The sequence below is a fragment of the Trachurus japonicus genome, chromosome 7 (assembly GCF_045865225.1).
Source record: "Trachurus japonicus isolate A0001 chromosome 7, Traja_1.0".
Taxonomy (NCBI): Eukaryota; Metazoa; Chordata; class Actinopteri; order Carangiformes; family Carangidae; genus Trachurus; species Trachurus japonicus.
The window spans coordinates 8397142-8419401 of NC_140913.1; the positions used below are offsets into that span (position 1 = coordinate 8397142).

Consider the following 22260-nt stretch of genomic DNA (forward strand, 5'->3'; position numbering starts at 1 on the left):
TGGATTACAACCATGTACTGTACAGTGTAAAGATGTGAATAGAGTATGGTTGCCAGCTGCTCCACCTTCGGTCAGATTTGTTACAGTCTCAGATGAAACTGATCATTGTGTTATCTGTAATTTTCAAGGGTTTAACAGGCTGCAGTCCTGAGGTGCAGCTGTGCAGTTTTAAAAAGAGCAGTAGGGAGAGCATGCATCCCCTGTTGCTGACTGTCTCGCTGCTAAACCTCACCCACTACATCCTGTCTGTTAGGAAGTCTGCAATCCAACAACTGATGAAAGCGAGCACAGAGAGCTAAGTGGACCAGGACTGACCTGAAATCCACAAACAGGTCCTTGCTTATGTCCCTGGGTGGTCGTGGCGTTGTAGGAGAACTGTACTTGTGGTTCAGTCCCACATTGACTGAATCATCCACCGACCTGATGATGTTTACCAAATAGCCAAATGGCATAGGTCAAGTACTGGGTCTTTGATGTCCTTTGGTTGGCTCAGTACCAGTCTTTCAAAGGACTTTGTTACCACAAACATCAGGGTTAAAAGGTCTATTGGGTTGTGTGATGGAGGGCTTACCTCAACCAGGATGATCATCGAATAAATGAACAGAGGAAAAAGCAAAGAAAAAAAAAAATCCAAAGAACATCTGCAGCTCAGACTTGGATGCTTTCCCAGAGCCCCATTATCCCAGACCTCAGAACCAGCACAGCCTTGGGGGGTTATGATCTGCCCCTTTACTAAATTTGTATTCAAAATACGCTGCCACTGGCACTGAGCATTCTGTCATAGTGTGAATGTGTGTCATGTTTTCTGCATCATAGAATGACAGCTCCTCCGAATCGCAGTCGAGGTAAACTCCAATCTTTTGAGGTGTACAATTTAAGGTCAAATCTGTGTCTGGTCTAGATGTCACATATTTTGGCTCATTATAACTCAGGTAATGATTTTGTACCCCTACTTTCCAGTAGCTCCTTTCTCCAACCTCTATTTCCCAGTAATGCTGACCAGAGGTGAACTCAGTGGAGCTGGATACAGAAGCACAACGTACAGACGTGTCCTCGGTGTATCTTGGTGGGTCCCTCTTGTTGCCACAGTAGTGACAGGATGAAAACGATCCAAAGCTGTAACTCTGCGGATATTGAACAATGCTGGGACTGTACATCAGACTCCTCCCATCTCCAGAAACTGTGATGTTGTTGCTGTTACTTTTGAGTGAGAGGTCTTCAGCTCGGGGCTCGATCACCTGAAGCATCTCCTTCCACATGAAGAACTGCAGGTGACTCTCATGAGGCCCCAAAGAGACAGAGGGATTCACCACCTTGAGATTTCCTCCTCTTGGCTGAAATGAGCGTTTTACATCCACCATGTTGTTTTCCTCTGTCCAGCTCTTTAAGAAGTTTTCATAATCTGTGATTTTCAGAACTGATGTCACCTTTTCCTCCAGCTCTCTGTTCTCAGACAAAGCCGTTTCCATGGCATTCAGTGTCTCATTCATCTCCTCAACAGCCTCTTCCTCTTTGTCTTTCAGGTCTTTCTGGATCTCATTTTCTCTCTTCCTCAGAAACTGGTGCATCTCCTCAAACTGTCTGCAGATCTGTGTCTTCAGCTGCTGAGACTTCTCTTTGGTTTTTGTTATTTCCTCCCTCTGTGTGTTGGCCAGACTCTCTATAGCACCGATATCACCACAAACCTGTTGCACAAACGCCTCCAGTTCCTTCCTGACTGATGCAGCTGCCTCTTTGATTGGTTTAAACTTGTGCCCTTCATGCCTCTCCCCATCTCGACATATGATACAAGCTAACTGCTGATCAGTGACGCAGAAGAGTTTCAGCTTTTCTTCGTGTTCAGGGCACAACCAGTCATCAACCTTTAAAATCAGCAAAACAATCAAGAATGTCATGTTACACCATGAAAAGCAAGGGACAAACGATTGACAGTCAATAGTTAAGTATAATAAAGTGTCACAAAATACCAACTGCACAAAACCCAAAGATAATTTGTTAAATATGATGATAAAAGAAGGAAAAATAGAAGCAAGAAAACCACACATGTTAGAAGCTTCAACTGACGACCGCTTGCTTCAAAAGTGACTGAAACTATATATATTATCAGAATAAGTGCTGTTGGATTTATTTTCAATCGACTAAAGGCCACAGCCGACTATTATGATTAGCCATTGCACAGGCTTTAATATTGCTCTCCAATACCACTGGTATTATTTGTAAATGTGTCCAAAAACAAAAATAAAAAGTCAAAAACTTACCTCTCCACCTCCATGCTTCCTCCTCAGCCTCTCAGCTTCCTTTTCAGCCAGACTTTTCAAAATATGGCTGGTCATCAAACATTCCCCTCCTGTTGCAACAGCTACACGACACTGTGGACACTGGGGCAGTGAGCTCAGAGAAAGCGTAATACATTCTCTGCAAAAGGAGTGTCCACATGGGAGGATCACAGGATCATCAAAGATCTTCAGACAAATGGAACAGGTCAAATCTTCAATGTAAGAAGCAGATGCCATGGCTCTCTTTGTTTTTCCTTGCTCATCCAAACAGACTGACTAAGCACAGCAAACCATCACTTCCTATTTACCAGTGTAGCCCCACCCTGTGCCTCTTTTAGTGATGTCACCTTGAGCCTCGAGACAAATCTTCATTCACCTTTGTTCAGCAAGATAATTCCCCTTAAATAACATGATAATGAGATTCCCTTAAATATACGGTTCACTGTATAAATTTAGATAAAATATATTTTTCTTCACCACACAGCTCTTGAACATTGTTCATCCTATGAGACTAATAGAAAGGTGTGATGTCACACTCTAGTGGTGAAAGTTTAGAGCTGCAGTTTGGAGGACACTGGAAAAGTAGGATACAAGACTAATAATTCTTCCACCCAGTCATTATACTGCTGCATCAGGTCTTAAAAGCTTTGATGTAACAAAGCCATAAACACAAGCTAATGCTCCAACCAAGACTTTGACCTTTCCAACTTCAATACCTTTACTGTAACAGACAGGCTGACATTTTTCCAAGTCTCTCTTAACATTAGAACCCATATTAAAATCAGAGTCATTCATCCTGTTAAAATCAAATTGATAATCAAGGAGCTCCATTTCTAACATGCTTCTACATGAGTAGATGTTGGAAAGAGACAAAATCAAAACTTTTTTTTCAAGCTTCTCTGAAGTCAAAGTGTTTTCAGTGGATTCCCTCCTTGTGTTCTCATGCTGTGCTACAGTGGGGGGGGACACCAATACTAAAGGAATATGGCACCAAGAGATTTTCATTTTCATTTCATATGATATCCACTTCATGTCTAAGTCAAACTGCTGAAGCCTCAGAGTGGCTTCAGATAAACTTTGGAAATGTTTGATGAAGGAAAAAGATTATTTGCAGAAATAGTGACCAATAAGTTACAGAATCACTGACAACAGGAATGACAATAAAATGCATGGCAATTGATTTTAAAATAGAATTTATTCATTAATTTAGTATCAACTGAAATTCCATTGCAAGAAAATTACTGCACAGTAAGACACACACCTTAAGTTAAAAAAAAAGTGTACTTAGTGGGCCCCTCTTGTTGCCATAGTAGTGACAGGATGAAAACGATCCAAAGGCATGTGATATTAGTCCATCCATGATATTAGTCCATCCCCTGCAATACTCTGCTGATATTGAACAATGCTGTACATCAGATTCCTCCCATCTTTAGACACTGTCATGTTGTTGCTGTAACTTTTGAGTGAGATGTCATCAGATTTTGTTTGATGAAGCATCTCCTTCAACACAAAGAACTGCATGTGACTCTCATGAGGCCCCAAAGAGACAGAGGGATTCACCACCTTGAGATTCCCTCCTCTTGGCTGAAATGAGCGTTTTACATCCACCATGTTGTTTTCCTCAGTCCAGCTCTTTAAGAAGTTTTCATAATCTGTGATTTTCAGAACTGATGTCACCTTTTCCTCCAGCTCTCTGTTCTTAGACAAAGCCGTTTCCATGGCATTCAGTGTCTCGTTCATCTTCTCAACAGCCTCTTCTTCTTTGTCTTTCAGGTCTTTCTGGATCTCATTTTCTCTCTTCCTCAGAAACTGCTGCATCTCCTCAAACTGTCTGCAGATCTGTGTCTTCAGCTGCTGAGACTTCTCTTTGGTTTTTGTTATCTCTTCCCTCTGTGTGTTGGCCAGACTCTCTATAGCACTGATATCATCACAAACCTGTTGCACAAACATCTCCAGCTCCTTCCTGACTGATGCAGCTGCCTCTTTGATTGGTTTAAACTTGTGTCCTTCGTGCCTCTCCCCATCTCGACATATGACACAGGCTAACTGCTGATCTGTGATGCAGAAGAGTTTCAGCTTTTCTTCATGTTCAGGGCACAACCGGTCATCAACCTTTAAAATCAACAAAACAATCAAAATTATGATATGATAATTTAAAATGAATGGGGAGAGATAAAATACACTATATGCTCACTACAGATGATGTCAGAAGTTTAAAGGGATAGTTAAACATTTAGGTAAATTGACCCATTGCCATAATCGGTATAGTCTCAGCAGTAGGTTCATTACCTTTATTTGTCGGTGCAAGCTGTTTTTAGAACCTCCGAGCGCAGCCGCGACCTGAGCTACGCTACGGAGGCTAATGGGATTTCTCGGTTTCCCTCATCAAACTCATCAAATACACAATCCAACAACTCCAAAACGCTCTGGTGGACAAGTTATGACCTGCACATTCACCACGCTATGAGAAAATAACGGAACGTTAGGAGACAGAGGGGACCGTTTCTCAGTAAGCAGTCTCTGCATTTACCTTGAAAATGGCTCTGTCTCGCAACATTCCGTTATTATCTCATAGCGTGGTGAATGTGCAGGTTACAACTTATCCACCAGAGCGTTTTGGAGTTGTTGGATTGTGCATTTAAGTTTGAAGAGGGAAACCAATAACTCCCATTAGCCTCCGTAGCGTAGCTCTGAGGAGCTCGCTGCTGCGATCGGCGGTTCTAAAATTAGCTTACACCCGACAAATAAAGGTAACAAACCTACTGCTCTAGCGCTTATGGCAATGGGCCAGTTCGCCAAAATTTTGAACGATCCCTTTAACGTTTCACTTTTACTTTTTTTTCTCTTCATCACAGTTTCATTCGGTTCTTAAGACAACATCATAAAACTTTGTTCAATCCAACCCAAGTGAACATAAGCAGGATACCTACAAACCTGACTCAGGTGTAAAGAGGAAGAAAATAATGAGTTTTCTTTTTTAACTAAATATGAAAATGAAAATACAAAAGTGATTCTAAAACTTACTTAGGCTACTTCTTCTCCATCTCCAATCTTCCCCCTCTGCCTCTCAGCTTCTTTTTCGGCCAGACTTTTCAAAATGTGATTGGTCATCAAACATCTCCCTTCAGTTGAGACAGCTGCTTGACACTGTGGACACTGAGGCACTGAACTCAGAGAAAGTGTGATACATTCCCTGCAGAAAGAGTGTCCACATGGCAGAATCACAGGATCATTGAAGATGGTCAGACAAATAGAACAAGTCAGATCTTCAGTGTAAGAACTCAATGCCATGGTGCCTTGTTTTTTTTTTCTTTTCTCTGTCAAACAGACAGACACAACACAACACTTGAAAGAATCACTTTCTATTCCCTCGGCAGGCAAACACCCGTGATGTCTCCCTCCTCTCTCTGTTAAACCGACTGATCACAAGAAGATCTTCAATCTCTTCATCATGGAGGAAGAGACCAGCTAGGAAACCAGGTTGATGAGAAGCAGGTGTGCAGAGGAGGGTGGAATCAATAGGTACCAAAAGGCCCCGCCCACCCCCAGGGGGAAAAGAAAACATGGACAGAGAGAGAGAGAGTGAGAGGGGGGCAGACACGAAAAGATTTTCACTTTGAATGACATCCTCTTCATTTGTCTACGTCACACTGCTAAAGCCTCAGAGTAGCTTCAGATAAACTTTGGGAATATTTGTTAAGGGTAATGCATTATTTGCAGAAACAGTGACCCAGAAGTTACAGAATCACTGACAACAGGAAGCACAACAAAATGCATCACTATTGATTTTAAAATAGATTTTATTCATTCATTTAGTATCAACTGAAATTCTATTACAAACAAAGATAATTTAAATGGGGTTTTTTCTGCATACACTTCTTTACAATGCAGTTTAGGGGGTTCACTGAATGAGTCTTCAAATCTGTCAGCATCATCCACACTTTAAAGTCAAACTGAACACAGAGAAACTTCCCCTCCATCACACTCAGCACATGCTCTGCACAGTGAGACACAAACCTTCAAGGGGAAAAAACAAAACAAAAAGCAAAGTAAAAGTTTGACATTAACAACATTTTTAGTAACACAAAAATTTCAATTTCTTTTCATTGTTGTTCATGATTACTAGTCACAGGTAAAACAACACAAAACATGGGTCAACTTTCTTTATCTCCTCTACAGTACACAGACACATTACTGGTATTTCCTGTCCAAGACATGTTAACAGCATACAATCTCTTTTATTTTACAGCATGCACATCATTAATATTAAACACCACACACCTTATCAGGGAAAATAAAATGAAAAAGAATTAAATAAATTTGAAGAAGCTAAATTCCATGTTGCAGGAAAATGAGAAGTATAGAACATTTTTTTTATTTCTGTCATGTCCACACCAGACCTGCCAGATGCTCCAGTCTGTTTGCAGACTTGTATTTGTCATGGATAAAATTGGTCATTGTTGTGTCGTTTATAAGTTTCAGGAGTTAACAGACATGTTTGTCATAAATGCTGCTGTAGCGACTTGAAGCAAAAGAGTCACTGAGAGGATCAGACTGGGCCTGGATGCCAGACACACTAACAAAGAACTTACTGCGTTGTTAGAACTAAAGATCAGTGTTTAACTTCAACCAAAGTAATCACAGTGATCAACAACTAAAACAGCATTCAACAAAAAATACGACAACCAACGCTCACCTTCTCTCTCCCTCTCTCTCAAACAAAAGAAAAGCAACAGGTGAACATAGTAAGTGCTGGACTCCGCCCATTATCATGCGACCCGCTACCAAATATGATTACATAAACTAAATGATAATCACAATAAACCTTAGCCAACAGAAAACACACTTCACGGCCCCTACAGCTGCTTCCTTTCTGTTTGTGAAAATTTCTGTGTCCACAAACAACATGAGGAGACGGGGACAGCGAGCAGACTGATTCTGGACTGGAGGACTGGTGAGAACCTCTGCCCAGAGGTGAACTCAGTGGAGCTGGATACAGAAGCAAAACGCACAGACGTGTCCTCAGTTTATCTTGGACAGGAATGGTTTCCCACGTCACAGTAGCGGCAATACCTTTACTGTAACAGACAGGCTGACATTTTTCTAAATCTCTCTTAACAACATTAGAACCCAAATTAAAATCAGTGTCATTCATCCTGTTAAAATCAAATTGATCATCAAGGAGCTCCATTTCTAACATGATTCTACATGAGTACATGTTGGAAGGAGACAAAATCAAATCTTTTTTTTTTTTTTAAACTTATCTGAAGACAAAGTGTTTTCAGTGGATTCCCTCCTTGTGTTCTCATGCTGTGGGGGGACACCAACAATAAAGGAATATGGCACCAAAATATTTTCATTTTGTATGATATCCACTTCTAAGTTAAACTGCTGAAGCCTCAGAGTAGCTTCAGATAAACTTTGGAAATGTTTGATGATGGGAAATAAGATTATTTGCAGAAACAGTGACCAATAAGTTACAGAATCACTGACAACAGGAATGACAACAAAATGCACCACAATTGATTTTGAAATAGATTTCATTCATTCATTCATTCATTCATTCATTCATTTAGTATCAACTGGAATTCCATTGCAAGAAAAGACTGAGATGCTTCATTGCATAAACTAGAGAACAGTGAGTCAAATGCCATGGGCTCCAATCCTACGTGAACATAGCACAATCATGAGTCAACTTACTTTACCTCCTCTACTGTACACATACTACAGTTCCTGCCTAAGACATTTTAACAGTGTCATTTATTTTAAACCATGTGCAGCATTAATATCAAACATCATATTGGGGACAATTAAATGACAGGGAATGGGGTCAATCTGAAGAAGTAAAGTTTGAAAAAGCAAAGTCAAGTTTGTGGACAAACAACAGGAGGAGGTGGGTAAAGTGAGAAAAGTGATTCTGGACTGGAGGACTGGTGAGATAAGACTCGCCACGAAACCACCACAGTCTCAGACCTCAGAACCAGCACACCCTGAGGGGGTTATGATCTGCTCCTTTACTATACTTGTACTGAAAATATGCTGCCACTGGTACTGAACACTTCATAGTGTGAATGTGTGTCATGTTTTCTGCGTCATAGAAAGACAGCTCCTTTGATTGACAGTCTAGGTAAACACCAATCTTTTGAGGTATACCAGTTACGGTCAAGTTTTTGACTTTTCTGTAGCAAGATGTCACATAATGTGGTCCACTGTTGAGGAGGTAATGATTTTGTACCCCTACTTTCCAGTAGTCCCTTTTTCCAACCTCTATTTCCCAGTAATGCTGCCCAGAGGTGAACTCAGTGGAGCTGGATACAGAAGAATAATGTACAGACGTGTCCTCAATGTAACTTGGTGGGTCCCTCTTGTTGCCACAGTAGTGACAGGATGAAGATGATCCATCCCCTGCAATACTCTGATGATATTGAGCAATGCTGGGACTGTACATCAGACTCCTCCCATCTTTAGACACTGTTATGTTGTTGCTGTAACTTTTGAGTGAGAGGTCTTCAGCTCGGGGCTCAATCACCTGAAGCATCTCCTTCCACATGAAGAACTGCATGTGACTCTCATGAGGCCCCAAAGAGACAGAGGGATTCACCACCTTGAGATTTGCTCCTCTTGGCTGAAATGAGCGTTTTACATCCACCATGTTGTTTTCCTCAGTCCAGCTCTTTAAGAAGTTTTCATAATCTGTGATTTTCAGAACTGATGTCACCTTTTCCTCCAGCTCTCTGTTCTCAGACAAAGCCGTTTCCATGGCATTCAGTGTCTCGTTCATCTTCTCAACGGCCTCTTCCTCTTTGTCTTTCAGGTCTTTCTGGATCTCATTTTCTCTCTTCCTCAGAAACTGGTGCATCTCCTCAAACTGTCTGCAGATCTGTGTCTTCAGCTGCTGAGACTTCTCTTTGGTTTTTGTTATTTCCTCCCTCTGTGTGTTGGCCAGACTCTCTATAGCACCGATATCACCACAAACCTGTTGCACAAACGCCTCCAGCTCCTTCCTGACTGATGCAGCTGCCTCTTTGATTGGTTTAAACTTGTGTCCTTCATGCCTCTCCCCATCTCGACATATGATACAAGCTAACTGCTGATCTGTGATGCAGAACAGCTTCAGCTTTTCTTCGTGATCAGGACACAACCGATCATCAACCTTTAAAATCAAGAAAACAATCAAGAATGTCATTAATGTTACAATTCACAATGAATGGGGAGAGATAAAATACACTCTAAATACCACCTACAGCTGATGTCAGTATTTTAACATTTACTTTCAGACAGATTGTCTTAGACATTTTTTTTCTCTTCATCACAGTTTCATTCGGTCAGAAGTTTACATACATTAAGTTGACTGTTCTTTTAAATTGCTTAGAAAATAATGATTCCTTGTATAATCTGTGTCGCAACTCATCGGCGGCATGTTTTGTGGGAAATGTCTTCCTGAATAAATGTCATGTGATCTGATAAACTCAAATGGAACAGCTTGCCCATATGTTTGGAGTGTACATTCTGTATGTTAGGAGGGTAAATTGGATATATTCAAGAACCCTCTTTGAACATCAGGAAGTTAAAGTTAGTTACAAATAAGTCTTCAAAATGGACAATGACCCAAGCATACTTCCAAAGTTCTACCAAAATGGCTTAAGACAACATTATCAGATGAGTGGTTATCATAAAGCTTTGTTCAATCCAACCCAAGTGAATATTTGCATGCATGTGAGCAAGGATACATACAAACCTGACTGTACCAGTTGTGTTTGTTTTTTAAACCTAATATGACTGAAACTGTTCTGAACTTACAACAGAAAATGAAAATAAAAGTGATTAAAACTTACTTCCTCTCCAGCTCCATGTTTCCCCCTCTCCCTCTCAGCTTCTTTCTCGGCCAGACTTTTCAAAATGTGATTGGTCATCAAAAATCTCCCTTCAGTTAATACATCTGCCCGACACTGTGGACACTGAGGCACTGAACTCAGAGAAAGTGTGATACATTCCCTGCAGAAAGAGTGTCCACATGGGAGGGTCACAGGAACACTGAAGATGGTCAGGCAAATAGAACAAGTCAGATCTTCAGTGTAAGAGGAAGACGCCATGGTGCCTTGTCTCCTCCTTTTCTCTGTCAAACAGACTGACTAGAACACTTGTAAGAATCACTTTCTATTCCCCAGAACAGGCAAACACCTCATGATGTCTCCCTCCTCTCTCTGTTAAACCGACTGATCACAAGAAGATCTTCATCATGGAGGAAGAGACCAATTGCTGTAGGTGTGAAGAGCAGGAAACCATGTTGATGAGAAGCAGGTGTGCAGAGGAGGGTGGATGCCATAGGTACCAAAAGGCCCCGCCCACCCCCGGGGGGAAAGAAAACATGGACAGAGAGAGAGGCGACCCTGATCCTGACAATGTGTTTCCATACACACTGTTTTCAACAAGGGAATGACACTAAAAGATTTTCACTTTGAATGACATCCTCTTCATTTGTCTACGTCACACTGCTAAAGCCTCAGAGCTTCAGATAAACGTTGGGAATATTTGTTAATGGTAATGCATTATTTGCAGAAACAGTGACCCAGAAGTTACAGAATCACTGACAACAAGAAGCACAACAAAATGCATCACTATTGATTTTTAAATAGATTTTATTCATTGATTTAGTATCAACTGAAATTCTATTTACAAACAAAGATAATTTAGATGCTTTTTTGCATACACTTCTTTAGAGTATAATACAGTGCAGTTTGGGGTGTTCACCGAAAGAATCTTCAAATCTGTCAGCATCATCCACACTTTAAAACTGAACACAGAGAAACTTCCCCTCCATCACACTCAGCACATGCTCTGCACAGTGAGACACAAACCTTCAAGGGAGAAAAAAGCAAAGTAAAAGTCTGACAGCAACAACATTTTTAGTAACACTAAAATGTCTTTTTTTTTTTTCATTGTTGTTCACGATTACTATTCACAGGTAAAATAACACAAAATATGCGTCAACTTTCTTTATCTCCTCTACAGTACACAGACACACTACAGGTATTTCCTGTCCAAGACATGTTAACAGCATACAATCTCTTTTATTTTACAGCATGCACATCATTAATATTAAACACCACACACCTTATCAGGGAAAATAAAATGAAAAAGAATGAAGTAAATTTGAAGAAGCTAAATTCTATGTAGCAGGAAAATAGGACGTATGGAACAACTTAAATCTTTCTTTCTGTCATGTCCACACCAGACCTGCCAGATGATCCAGTCTGTTTGCAGACTTGTCTTTGTCATGTTTACAATCGGTCATTGTTGTGTCGTTTATATGTTTCAGGAGTTAACAGACATGTTTGTCATAAATGCTGCTGTAGCGACTTGAAGCAAAAGAGTCGCTGAGAGGATCAGACTGGGCCTGGATGCCAGACACACTAACAAAGAACTTACTGCGTTGTTAGAACTAAAGATCAGTGTTTAACTTCAACCAAAGTAATCACAGTGATCAACAACTAAAACAGCATTCAACAAAAAATATGACGACCCACGCTCACCTTCTCTCTCAAACAAAAGAAAAGCAACAGCTGAGCATAATAAGTGCTGGACCCCGCCCATTATCATGCGACCTGCTACTAAATACAGTATGATTACATAAACTAAATGATAATCAAAATAAACAACACCAAAATAACCCTTAACCTTAACCAACAGAAAACACACTCAACGGCCCCTACAGCTGCTTCCTTTCTGTTTGTGAACATTTCTGTGTCCACTTCAAACAACAGGAGGAGATGGGGACAGCGAGCAGACTGATCCTGGACTGGAGGACTGGTGAGATGAGACTAAACCACATCCAGACCTCAGAACCAGCACACCCTGAGGGGGTTATGATCTGCTCCTTTGCTATATTTGTATTCCAAATATGCTGCCACTGGTACTGAACACTTCATAGTGTGAATCTGTGTCATGTTTTTTTCTGCATCATAGAAAGACAGCTCCTCTGATTGGCAGTCGAGGTAAATCCCTATCTTCTGAGGTGTTCCAATATTTGTTAACTGTGTGCCTGAACCAAATGTCAATTTTGATTCATTGTAGCTCAGATAATGATTTTGTACCCCTACTTTCCAGTAGCTAATTTTTCCAACCTCTATTTCCCAGTAATGCTGCCCAGAGGTGAACACAGTGGAGCTGGATACAGAAGCATAACGTTCAGAGGTGTCCTCTCTGGAACAGTAACAGGAATAGTATCCACAGTAGTCACATCTGCTTGAATCATCATCATCATCAATGGGACTGTACATCAGACTCCTCCCATCTTCAGACACCGTTATGTTTTCATCATTACTTTTGAGTGAGAGGTCTTCAGCTCGGGGCTCAATCACCTGAAGCATCTCCTTCCACATGAAGAACTGCATGTGACTCTCATGAGGCCCCAAAGAGACAGAGGGATTCACCACCTTGAGATTTCCTCCTCTTGGCTGAAATGAGCGTTTTACATCCACCATGTTGTTTTCCTCAGTCCAGCTCTGTAAGAAGTTTTCATAGTCTGTGATTTTCAGAACTGATGTCACCTTTTCCTCCAGCTCTCTGTTCTTAGACAAAGCCGTTTCCATGGCATTCAGTGTCTCGTTCATCTTCTCAACGGCCTCTTCCTCTTTGTCTTTCAGGTCTTTCTGGATCTAATTTTCTCTCTTCCTCAGAAACTGGTGCATCTCCTCAAACTGTCTGCAGATCTGTGTCTTCAGCTGCTGAGACTTCTCTTTGGTTTTTGTTATTTCTTCCCTCTGTGTGTTGGCCAGACTCTCTATAGCACCGATATCATCACAAACCTGTTGCACAAACATCTCCAGCTCCTTCCTGACTGATGCAGCTGCCTCTTTGATTGGTTTAAACTTGTGTCCTTCGTGCCTCTCCCCATCTCGACATATGATACAAGCTAACTGCTGATCTGTGATGCAGAACAGTTTCAGCTTTTCTTCGTGTTCAGGGCACAACCGATCATCAACCTTTAAAATCAACAAAATTAAAATGTTAGAAACCAAAATGGAGGGGCAAGTTTATCATTTGCTTCAAGACAAATTGATTCATTTGTCACTGTTCCTCATTTAGAGTTCATTTTATTCATATTGAACCGCAGGAAGATGCTTTAGTTTTGGAACATGCACAATAAACTTACATAGGTGCATATCTTTTTGGTTTGGTCTCAGTTTTTAGTTTTTAATCTCACGGTTACAATTTACCCCAGGTTGTGTAACAACCTACCCTGGTAGTGGGGTAGGTTGTAACAGTGGCACTCCTTGCATTGACATAGTGAATTATGTGATATAGTTTGAGAAGTTTAAGGCACTGCTGTTTGTAGAAGACAAATGAGGGTACTCATGTGTGTCAAAATGTTGGAGCCCTATGAAAACTCTGCAAGTTATGGAAGCTGAGACAAAAAGTGTTACAAACATCCCCGGTCCACCCTATAGTTTTCTTTTTAACTGACTAATTACTTAAGCAGCCCAGTTGGCAGCCCACTATAATATAAAGACACAGGAACCATCATGGTATCACTGCTCATAAATATGTACAAAGGTTATTGAAAAACTTACCTCCATGCTTCCTCCTCTGTTTCTCAGCTTCTTTTTCAGCCAGACTTTTCAAAATGTGATTGGTCATCAAACATTGCCCTCTCGTTGCAACAGTCACCCGACACTGTGGACACTGAGTCACTGAGCTCAGAGAAAGTGTGATACATTCTCTGCAAAAAGAGTGTCCACATGGTATCATTACAGGATCATTGAAGATGTTCAGACAAATAGAACAAGCCAAATCTTCAGTGTAAGAAGCAGATGCCATGGCTCTCTTTGTTTTTCCTTGCTCATCCAAACAGACTGACTAAGCACATCAAACCATCACTTCCTATTTACCAGAGGAGCCCCACCCTGTGCTTCTTTTAGTGATGTCACCTTGAGCCTCGAGATGAATCTCCATTCACCTTTGTTCAGCAAGATAATTCCCCTTAAATAACATGATAATGAGATTCCCTTAAATATACGGTTCACTGTATACAGTAAACCTAGATAAAATAGATTTTTCTTCACCACACAGCTCTTGAGCATTATTCATCCAATGAGACTAATAGGAAGGTGTGATGTCACACTCTAGTGGTGAAAGTTTAGAGCTGCAGTTTGGAAGTAAAGTAGGATAATGCAAGATTGATCATTCTTCCACCCAGCCATTATACTGCTGATAATGCGTCAGGTCTTAAAAGCTTTGATGTAACAAAGCCATAAACACAAGGTAATGCTGCAACCAAGACTTTGACCTTTCCAACTTCAATACCTTTACTGTAACAGACAGGCTGACATTTTCCCAAGTCTCTCTTAACATTAGAACCCATATTAAAATCAGAATCATTCATCCTGTTAAAATCAAATTGATCATCAAGGAGCTCCATTCCTAACATGCCTCTATGTGAGTAGATGTTGGAAAGGGACAAAATCAAAACTTTTTTTTTCAAGCTTCTCTGTAGTCAAAGTGTTTTCAGTGTGGATTCCCTCCTTGTGTTCTCATGAGATTTTAATTTCATATGATATCCACTTCATGTCTAAGTCAAACTGCTGAAGCCTCAGAGTAGCTTCAGATAAACTCTGGAAATGTTTGATGAGGGAAATATATTATTAGCAGAAAGAGTGACCAATAAGTTACAGAATCACTGACAGGAATGACGACAATGCATTAATTTAGTATCAACTGAAATTACATTGCAAGGAAAGATTGAGAGGCTTAAATTACAGTAGAGAACAGTGCATCACAGAGACAGAAATGCTTTAAAATACCTCCATGGGCTCCAATCTTTTTCTTTTTTTTGTGTGGGGGAGGGGGCATTTTTTGCATAGCTTTTTCAAATTCTCAAAATAAATCTTTAAATCTGTCAGCATCATCCACACCTTGAAGACAGATTGATTTAGAGCACATGCTCTGCACAGTAAGACGCAAACCTTAAGTAAAAAAAAAACAAAAAGCAAAGTAAAGGTAGCAACAACATAATTTTTCTTGTTTTCTGTAATGATTATTTTCTATAGGGTATAGAATAGATTGTTCTCCATTTTAGATTTTACTGCTCATGATTAGCATTCATACACAGCACAAAACATGAGTCAACTTGCTTTACCTCCTCTACTGTACACATGCTACTCTTCATGTCAAAGACATGTTAACAGTTTCATTTTAAATCATGCGCAGCATTAATATCAAACATCATATTGGGGACAATTAAATGACAGGGAATGGGGTCAATCTGAAGAAATACAATTTGAAAAAAAGCACTGTCCAGTTTGTGATCAAACAACAGGAGGAGACGGGTACAGTGAGCAAAGTGATCCTGGACTGGAGGACTGGTGAGATAAGACTCGTCACTAAACCACATCCAGACCTCAGAACCAGCACACCCTGAGGGGGTTATGATCTGCTCCTTTACTATATTTGTACTGGAAATATGCTGCCACTGGTACTGGACACTTCATAGTGTGAATGTGTGTCATGTTTTCTGCGTCATAGAAAGACAGCTCCTCTGATTGACAGTCGAGGTAAATCCCTATCTTCTGAGGTGTTCCGATATTTGTTAACTGTGTGCCTGAACTAGATGTCACTTTTGATTCATTGTAGCTGAGATAATGAGTTTGTACGCCTACTTTCCAGTAGCTCCTTTCTCCAACCTCTATTTCCCAGTAATGCTGCCCAGAGGTGAACTCAGTGGAGCTGGATACAGAAGCATAACGTACAGATGTGTCCTCTTTGTAACTTGGACAGGAATGGTTTAACCTGCAACAGTAGTGACAACTTGAATACCCATATCCAAACCCTCCATTACTCTGATTAGATTGAACAATCTTGGGACTGTACATCAGACTCCTCCCATCTCCAGAAACTGTTATGTTGTTGCTGTTACTTTTGAGTGAGAGGTCTTCAGCTCGGGGCTCAATCACCTGAAGCATCTCCTTCCACACAAAGAACTGCATGTGACTCTCATGAGGCCCCAAAGAGACAGAGGGATTCACCACCTTGAGATTTCCTCCTCTTGGCTGAAATGAGCGTTTTACATCCACCATGTTGTTTTCCTCAGTCCAGCTCTTTAAGAAGTTTTCATAATCTGTGATTTTCAGAACTGATGTCACCTTTTCCTCCAGCTCTCTGTTCTCAGACAAAGCCGTTTCCATGGCATTCAGTGTCTCGTTCATCTTCTCAACGGCCTCTTCCTCTTTGTCTTTCAGGTCTTTCTGGATCTCATTTTCTCTCTTCCTCAGAAACTGGTGCATCTCCTCAAACTGTCTGCAGATCTGTGTCTTCAGCTGCTGAGACTTCTCTTTGGTTTTTGTTATTTCTTCCCTCTGTGTGTTGGCCAGACTCTCTATAGCACCGGTATCACCACAAACCTGTTGCACAAACATCTCCAGTTCCTTCCTGACTGATGCAGCTGCCTCTTTGATTGGTTTAAACTTGTGTCCTTCGTGCCTCTCCCCATCTCGACATATGATACAAGCTAACTGCTGATCTGTGATGCAGAACAGCTTCAGCTTTTCTTCGTGTTCAGGGCACAACCGGTCATCAACCTTTAAAATCAACAGAACAATCAAAAATGTCATTAATGTTACAATTCACAATGAATGGGGAGAGATAAAATACACTCTAAATACCACCTACAGCTGATGTCAGTAGTTTAACATTTACTTTCAGACAGATTGTCTTAGACATTTTTTTTCTCTTCATCACAGTTTCATTCGGTCAGAAGTTTACATAAAGTATACTTATTTGACTGTTTTTTTCTTTTAATTGCTCAGAAAATAATGATAACTTGCATAATCTGTCGCAACTCATCGGCGGCATGTTTTGTGGGAAATTTCTTCCTGAATAAATGTCATGTGATCTGATAAACTCAAATGGAACAGCTTGCCCATATGTTTGGAGTATACATTCTGTATGTTAGGAGGGTAAATTGGATATATTTAAGAACCCTCTTTGAACATCAGGAAGTTAAAGTTAGTTACAAATAAGTCTTCAAAATGGACCACGACCCAAGCATACTTCCAAAGTTCTACCAAAATGGATTAAGACAACATTATCAGATGAGTGTTTATCATAAAGCTTTGTTCAATCTAACTCAAGTGAACATTTGCATGCATGTGAGCAAGGATACATACAAACCTGACTGTACCAGTTGTGTTTGTTTTTTAAACCTAATATGACTGAAACTCTTCTGAACTTACAACAAATATGAAAATAAAAGTGGTTCTAAAACTTACTTCCTCTCCATCTCCATGTTTCCCCCTCTGCCTCTTAACTTCTTTTTCGGCCAGACTTTTCAAAATGTGATTGGTCATCAAACATCTCCCTTCAGTTGAGACAGCTGCTCGACACTGTGGACACTGAGTCACTGAACTCAGAGAAAGTGTGATGCATTCCCTGCAGAAAGAGTGTCCACATGGGAGGGTCACAGGAACACTGAAGATGGTCATACAAATGGAACAAGTCAGATCTTCAGTGTAAGAGGAAGACGCCATGGTGCCTTGTCTCCTCCTTTTCTCTGTCAAACCCGACTAGAACTTTCTATTCCCCAGAACAGGCAAACACCTCATGATGTCTCCCTCCTCTCTCTGTTAAACCGACTGATTACAAGAAGATCTTCATCATGGAGGAAGAGACCAATTGCTGTAGGTGTGAAGAGCAGGAAACCAGGTTGATGAGAAGCAGGTGTGCAGAGGAGGGTGGATGCAATAGTTACCAAAAAGCCCCGCCCACCCCCAGGGGGAAAGAAAACATGGACAGAGAGAGAGAGAGCAGAGGCGATCCTTTTTCCATACACACTGTTTTCAACAAGGGAATGACACTAAAAGATTTTCACTTTGAATGACATCCTCTTCATTTGTCTACGTCACACTGCTAAAGCCTCAGAGTAGCTTCAGATAAACGTTGGGAATATTTGTTAATGGTAATGCATTATTTGCAGAAATAGTGACCCAGAAGTTACAGAATCACTGACAACAGGAAGCACAACAAAATCCATTGCTATTGATTTTAAAATAGATTTTATTCACTCTTTTAGTATCAACTGAAATTCTATTACAAACAAAGATAATTTAGATGCTTTTTTGCATTCACTTCTTTAGAGTATAATACAGTGCAGTTTGGGGTGTTCACCGAATGAATCTTCAAATCTGTCAGCATCATCCACACTTTAAAACTGAACACAGAGAAACTTCCCCTCCATCACACTCAGCACATGCTCTGCACAGTGAGACACAAACCTTCAAGGGGAAAAAAAGCAAAGTAAAAGTCTGACATGAACAACATTTTTAGTAACACAAAAATGTCAATTTTTTTTTCATTGTTGTTCACGATTACTATTCACAGGTAAGATAACACAAAATATGCGTCAACTTTCTTTATCTCCTCTACAGTACACAGACACACTACAGGTATTTCCTGTCCAAGACATGTTAACAGCATACAATCTCTTTTATTTTACAGCATGCACATCATTAATATTAAACACCACACACCTTATCAGGGAAAATAAAATGAAAAAGAATGAAGTAAATTTGAAGAAGCTAAATTCTATGTAGCAGGAAAATAGGAAGTATGGAACAACTTAAATCTTTCTTTCTGTCATGTCCACACCAGACCTGCCAGATGATCCAGTCTGTTTGCAGACTTGTCTTTGTCATGTTTACAATCGGTCATTGTTGTGTCGTTTATATGTTTCAGGAGTTAACAGACATCTTTGTCATAAATGCTGCTGTAGCGACTTGAAGCAAAAGAGTCGCTGAGAGGATCAGACTGGGCCTGGATGCCAGACACACTAACAAAGAACTTACTGCGTTGTTAGAACTAAAGATCAGTGTTTAACTTCAACCAAAGTAATCACAGTGATCAACAACTAAAACAGCATTCAACAAAAAATACGACGACCCACGCTCACCTTCTCTCTCAAACAAAAGAAAAGCAACAGCTGAGCATAATAAGTGCTGGACCCCGCCCATTATCATGCGACCTGCTACTAAATACAGTATGATTACATAAACTAAATGATGATCAAAATAAACAACACCAAAATAACCCTTAACCTTAACCAACAGAAAACACACTTCACGGCCCCTACAGCTGCTTCCTTTCTGTTTGTTAAAGTTTCTGTGTCCACTTCTAACAACAGGAGGAGACGGGGACAGCGAGCAGACTGATTCTGGACTGGAGGACTGGTGAGATGAGACTAAACCACATCCAGACCTCAGAACCAGCACACCCTGAGGGGGTTATGATCTGCTCCTTTGCTATATTTGTATTCCAAATATGCTGCCACTGGTACTGAACACTTCATAGTGTGAATGTGTGTCATGTTTTTTTCTGCATCATAGAAAGACAGCTCCTCTGATTGACAGTCGAGGTAAATCCCTATCTTCTGAGGTGTTCCAATATTTGTTAACTGTGTGCCTGAACTAGATGTCAATTTTGATTCATTGTAGCTCAGATAATGATTTTGTACCCCTACTTTCCAGTAGCTAATTTTTCCAACCTCTATTTCCCAGTAATGCTGCCCAGAGGTGAACACAGTGGAGCTGGATACAGAAGCATAACGTTCAGAGGTGTCCTCTCTGGAACAGTAACAGGAATAGTATCCACAGTAGTCACATCTGCTTGAATCATCATCATCATCAATGGGACTGTACATCAGACTCCTCCCATCTTCAGACACCGTTATGTTTTCATCATTACTTTTGAGTGAGAGGTCTTCAGCTCTGGGCTCAATCACCTGAAGCATCTCCTTCCACACAAAGAACTGCATGTGACTCTCATGAGGCCCCAAAGAGACAGAGGGATTCACCACCTTGAGATTTCCTCCTCTTGGCTGAAATGAGCGTTTTACATCCACCATGTTGTTTTCCTCAGTCCAGCTCTGTAAGAAGTTTTCATAGTCTGTGATTTTCAGAACTGATGTCACCTTTTCCTCCAGCTCTCTGTTCTTAGACAAAGCCGTTTCCATGGCATTCAGTGTCTCGTTCATCTTCTCAACGGCCTCTTTCTCTTTGTCTTTCAGGTCTTTCTGGATCTCATTTTCTCTCTTCCTCAGAAACTGGTGCATCTCCTCAAACTGTCTGCAGATCTGTGTCTTCAGCTGCTGAGACTTCTCTTTGGTTTTTGTTATCTCTTCCCTCTGTGTGTTGGCCAGACTCTCTATAGCACCGATATCACCACAAACCTGTTGCACAAACATCTCCAGTTCCTTCCTGACTGATGCAGCTGCCTCTTTGATTGGTTTAAACTTGTGTCCTTCATGCCTCTCCCCATCTCGACATATGATACAAGCTAACTGCTGATCTGTGATGCAGAAGAGTTTCAGCTTTTCTTCGTGTTCAGGGCACAACCGGTCATCAACCTTGAAAATCAACAAAATTAAAATGTTAGAAACCAAAATGGAGGGGCAAGTTTATCATTTGCTTCAAGACAAATTGATTCATTTGTCACTGTTCCTCATTTAGAGTTCATTTTATTCATATTGAACCGCAGGAAGATGCTTTAGTTTTGGAACATGCACAATAAACTTACATAGGTGCATATCTTTTTGGTTTGGTCTCAGTTTTTAGTTTTTAATCTCACGGTTACAATTTTCCCCAGGTTGTGGAACAACCTACCCTGGTAGTGCAGGTTGTAACAGTGGCACTCCTTGCATTGACATAGTGAATTATGTGATATAGTTTGAGAAGTTTAAGGCACTGCTGTTTGTAGAAGACAAATGAGGGTACTCATGTGTGTCAAAATGTTGGAGCCCTATGAAAACTCTGCAAGTTATGGAAGCTGAGACAAAAAGTGTTACAAACATCCCCGGTCTACCCTATAGTTTTCTTTTTAACTGACTAATTACTTAAGCAGCCCAGTTGGCAGCCCACTATAATATAAAGACACAGGAACCATCATGGTATCACTGCTCATAAATATGTACAAAGGTTATTGAAAAACTTACTTCTTCTCCACCTCCATGCTTCCTCCTCTGTTTCTCAGCTTCTTTTTCAGCCAGACTTTTCAAAATGTGATTGGTCATCAAACATTGCCCTCCCGTTGCAACAGTCACCCAACACTGTGGACACTGAGTCACTGAGCTCAGAGAACGTGTGATACATTCTCTGCAAAAAGAGTGTCCACATGGGATCATTACAGGATCATTGAAGATGTTCAGACAAATAGAACAAGCCAAATCTTCAATGTAAGAAGCAGATGCCATGGCTCTCTTTGTTTTTCCTTGCTCATCCAAACAGACTGACTAAGCACATCAAACCATCACTTCCTATTTACCAGAGCAGCCCCACCCTGTGCTTCTTTTAGTGATGTCACCATGAGCCTCGAGATGAATCTCCATTCACCTTTGTTCAGCAAGATAATTCCCCTTAAATAACATGATAATGAGATTCCCTTAAATATACGGTTCGCTGTATACAGTAAACTTAGATAAAATATATTTTTCTTCACCACACAGCTCTTGAACATTATTCATCCAATGAGACTAATAGGAAGGTGTGATGTCACACTCTAGTGGTGAAAGTTTAGAGCTGCAGTTTGGAAGTAAAGTAGGATAATGCAAAAATTAATTCTTCCACCCAGTCATTATACTGCTGATAATGCATCAGGTCTTAAAAGCTTTGATGTAACAAAGCCATAAACACAAGCTAATGCTCCAACCAAGACTTTGACCTTTCCAACTTCAATACCTTTACTGTAACAGACAGGCTGACATTTTCCCAAGTCTCTCTTAACATTAGAACCCATATTAAAATCAGAGTCATTCATCCTGTTAAAATCAAATTGATCATCAAGTAGCTCCATTCCTAACATGCCTCTATGTGAGTAGATGTTGGAAAGAGACAAAATCAAAACTTTTTTTTTCAAGCTTCTCTGTAGTCAAAGTGTTTTCAGTGTGGATTCCCTCCTTGTGTTCTCATGAGATTTTAATTTCATATGATATCCACTTCAT

The 22260-nt window shown here is 40.5% G+C and overlaps 5 protein-coding genes and 1 pseudogene across 7 annotated transcripts; all 6 read right to left on the minus strand.

Annotated features, from left to right (window-relative positions):
- Nucleotides 1-644: 644 nt before the first annotated feature.
- On the minus strand, nt 645-2552 carry LOC146984152 (nuclear factor 7, ovary-like). The gene is made up of 2 exons (XM_085781069.1): nt 2259-2552; nt 645-1862 (listed from the first exon to the last, which is right to left on the minus strand). Exons 1-2 carry the CDS (start codon nt 2511-2513, stop codon nt 690-692), a joined length of 1428 nt encoding a protein of 475 aa, XP_085637195.1. The 5' UTR covers nt 2514-2552; the 3' UTR covers nt 645-689.
- A 1071-nt stretch (nt 2553-3623) lies between these two features.
- On the minus strand, nt 3624-5573 carry LOC146984153 (zinc-binding protein A33-like). Its single transcript, XM_085783135.1, has 2 exons — nt 5310-5573; nt 3624-4388 (listed from the first exon to the last, which is right to left on the minus strand). Exons 1-2 carry the CDS (start codon nt 5565-5567, stop codon nt 3624-3626), a joined length of 1023 nt encoding a protein of 340 aa, XP_085639261.1. The 5' UTR covers nt 5568-5573.
- Nucleotides 5574-7174: 1601 nt separating this feature from the next.
- On the minus strand, nt 7175-10507 carry LOC146984154 (zinc-binding protein A33-like). 2 transcript variants are annotated; one of them, XM_085781067.1, is made up of 3 exons: nt 10112-10507; nt 8240-9429; nt 7175-7238 (listed from the first exon to the last, which is right to left on the minus strand). In XM_085781067.1, the coding sequence occupies exons 1-2, from the start codon at nt 10367-10369 to the stop codon at nt 8251-8253; spliced, it is 1437 nt and encodes a 478-aa protein (XP_085637193.1). In that variant the 5' UTR covers nt 10370-10507; the 3' UTR covers nt 7175-7238; nt 8240-8250. The 2 variants fall into 2 exon arrangements, with proteins under 2 accessions (XP_085637193.1, XP_085637192.1); XM_085781066.1 differs by lacking the exon at nt 7175-7238 and having other exon boundaries at nt 8063-9429.
- LOC146984155 (nuclear factor 7, ovary-like) lies at nt 7175-14134 on the minus strand (annotated as a pseudogene). Its single transcript, XR_015036219.1, has 4 exons — nt 13829-14134; nt 13518-13630; nt 12107-13261; nt 7175-7240 (listed from the first exon to the last, which is right to left on the minus strand). The product of XR_015036219.1 is annotated as a nuclear factor 7, ovary-like (transcript).
- Nucleotides 14135-15675: 1541 nt separating this feature from the next.
- Nucleotides 15676-17815, minus strand: LOC146984156 (zinc-binding protein A33-like). The gene is made up of 2 exons (XM_085783080.1): nt 17543-17815; nt 15676-16852 (listed from the first exon to the last, which is right to left on the minus strand). The coding sequence occupies exons 1-2, from the start codon at nt 17798-17800 to the stop codon at nt 15677-15679; spliced, it is 1434 nt and encodes a 477-aa protein (XP_085639206.1). The 5' UTR covers nt 17801-17815; the 3' UTR covers nt 15676.
- A 1708-nt stretch (nt 17816-19523) lies between these two features.
- On the minus strand, nt 19524-21551 carry LOC146984157 (zinc-binding protein A33-like). The gene is made up of 2 exons (XM_085781070.1): nt 21256-21551; nt 19524-20670 (listed from the first exon to the last, which is right to left on the minus strand). Exons 1-2 carry the CDS (start codon nt 21511-21513, stop codon nt 19525-19527), a joined length of 1404 nt encoding a protein of 467 aa, XP_085637196.1. The 5' UTR covers nt 21514-21551; the 3' UTR covers nt 19524.
- Nucleotides 21552-22260: the final 709 nt, after the last annotated feature.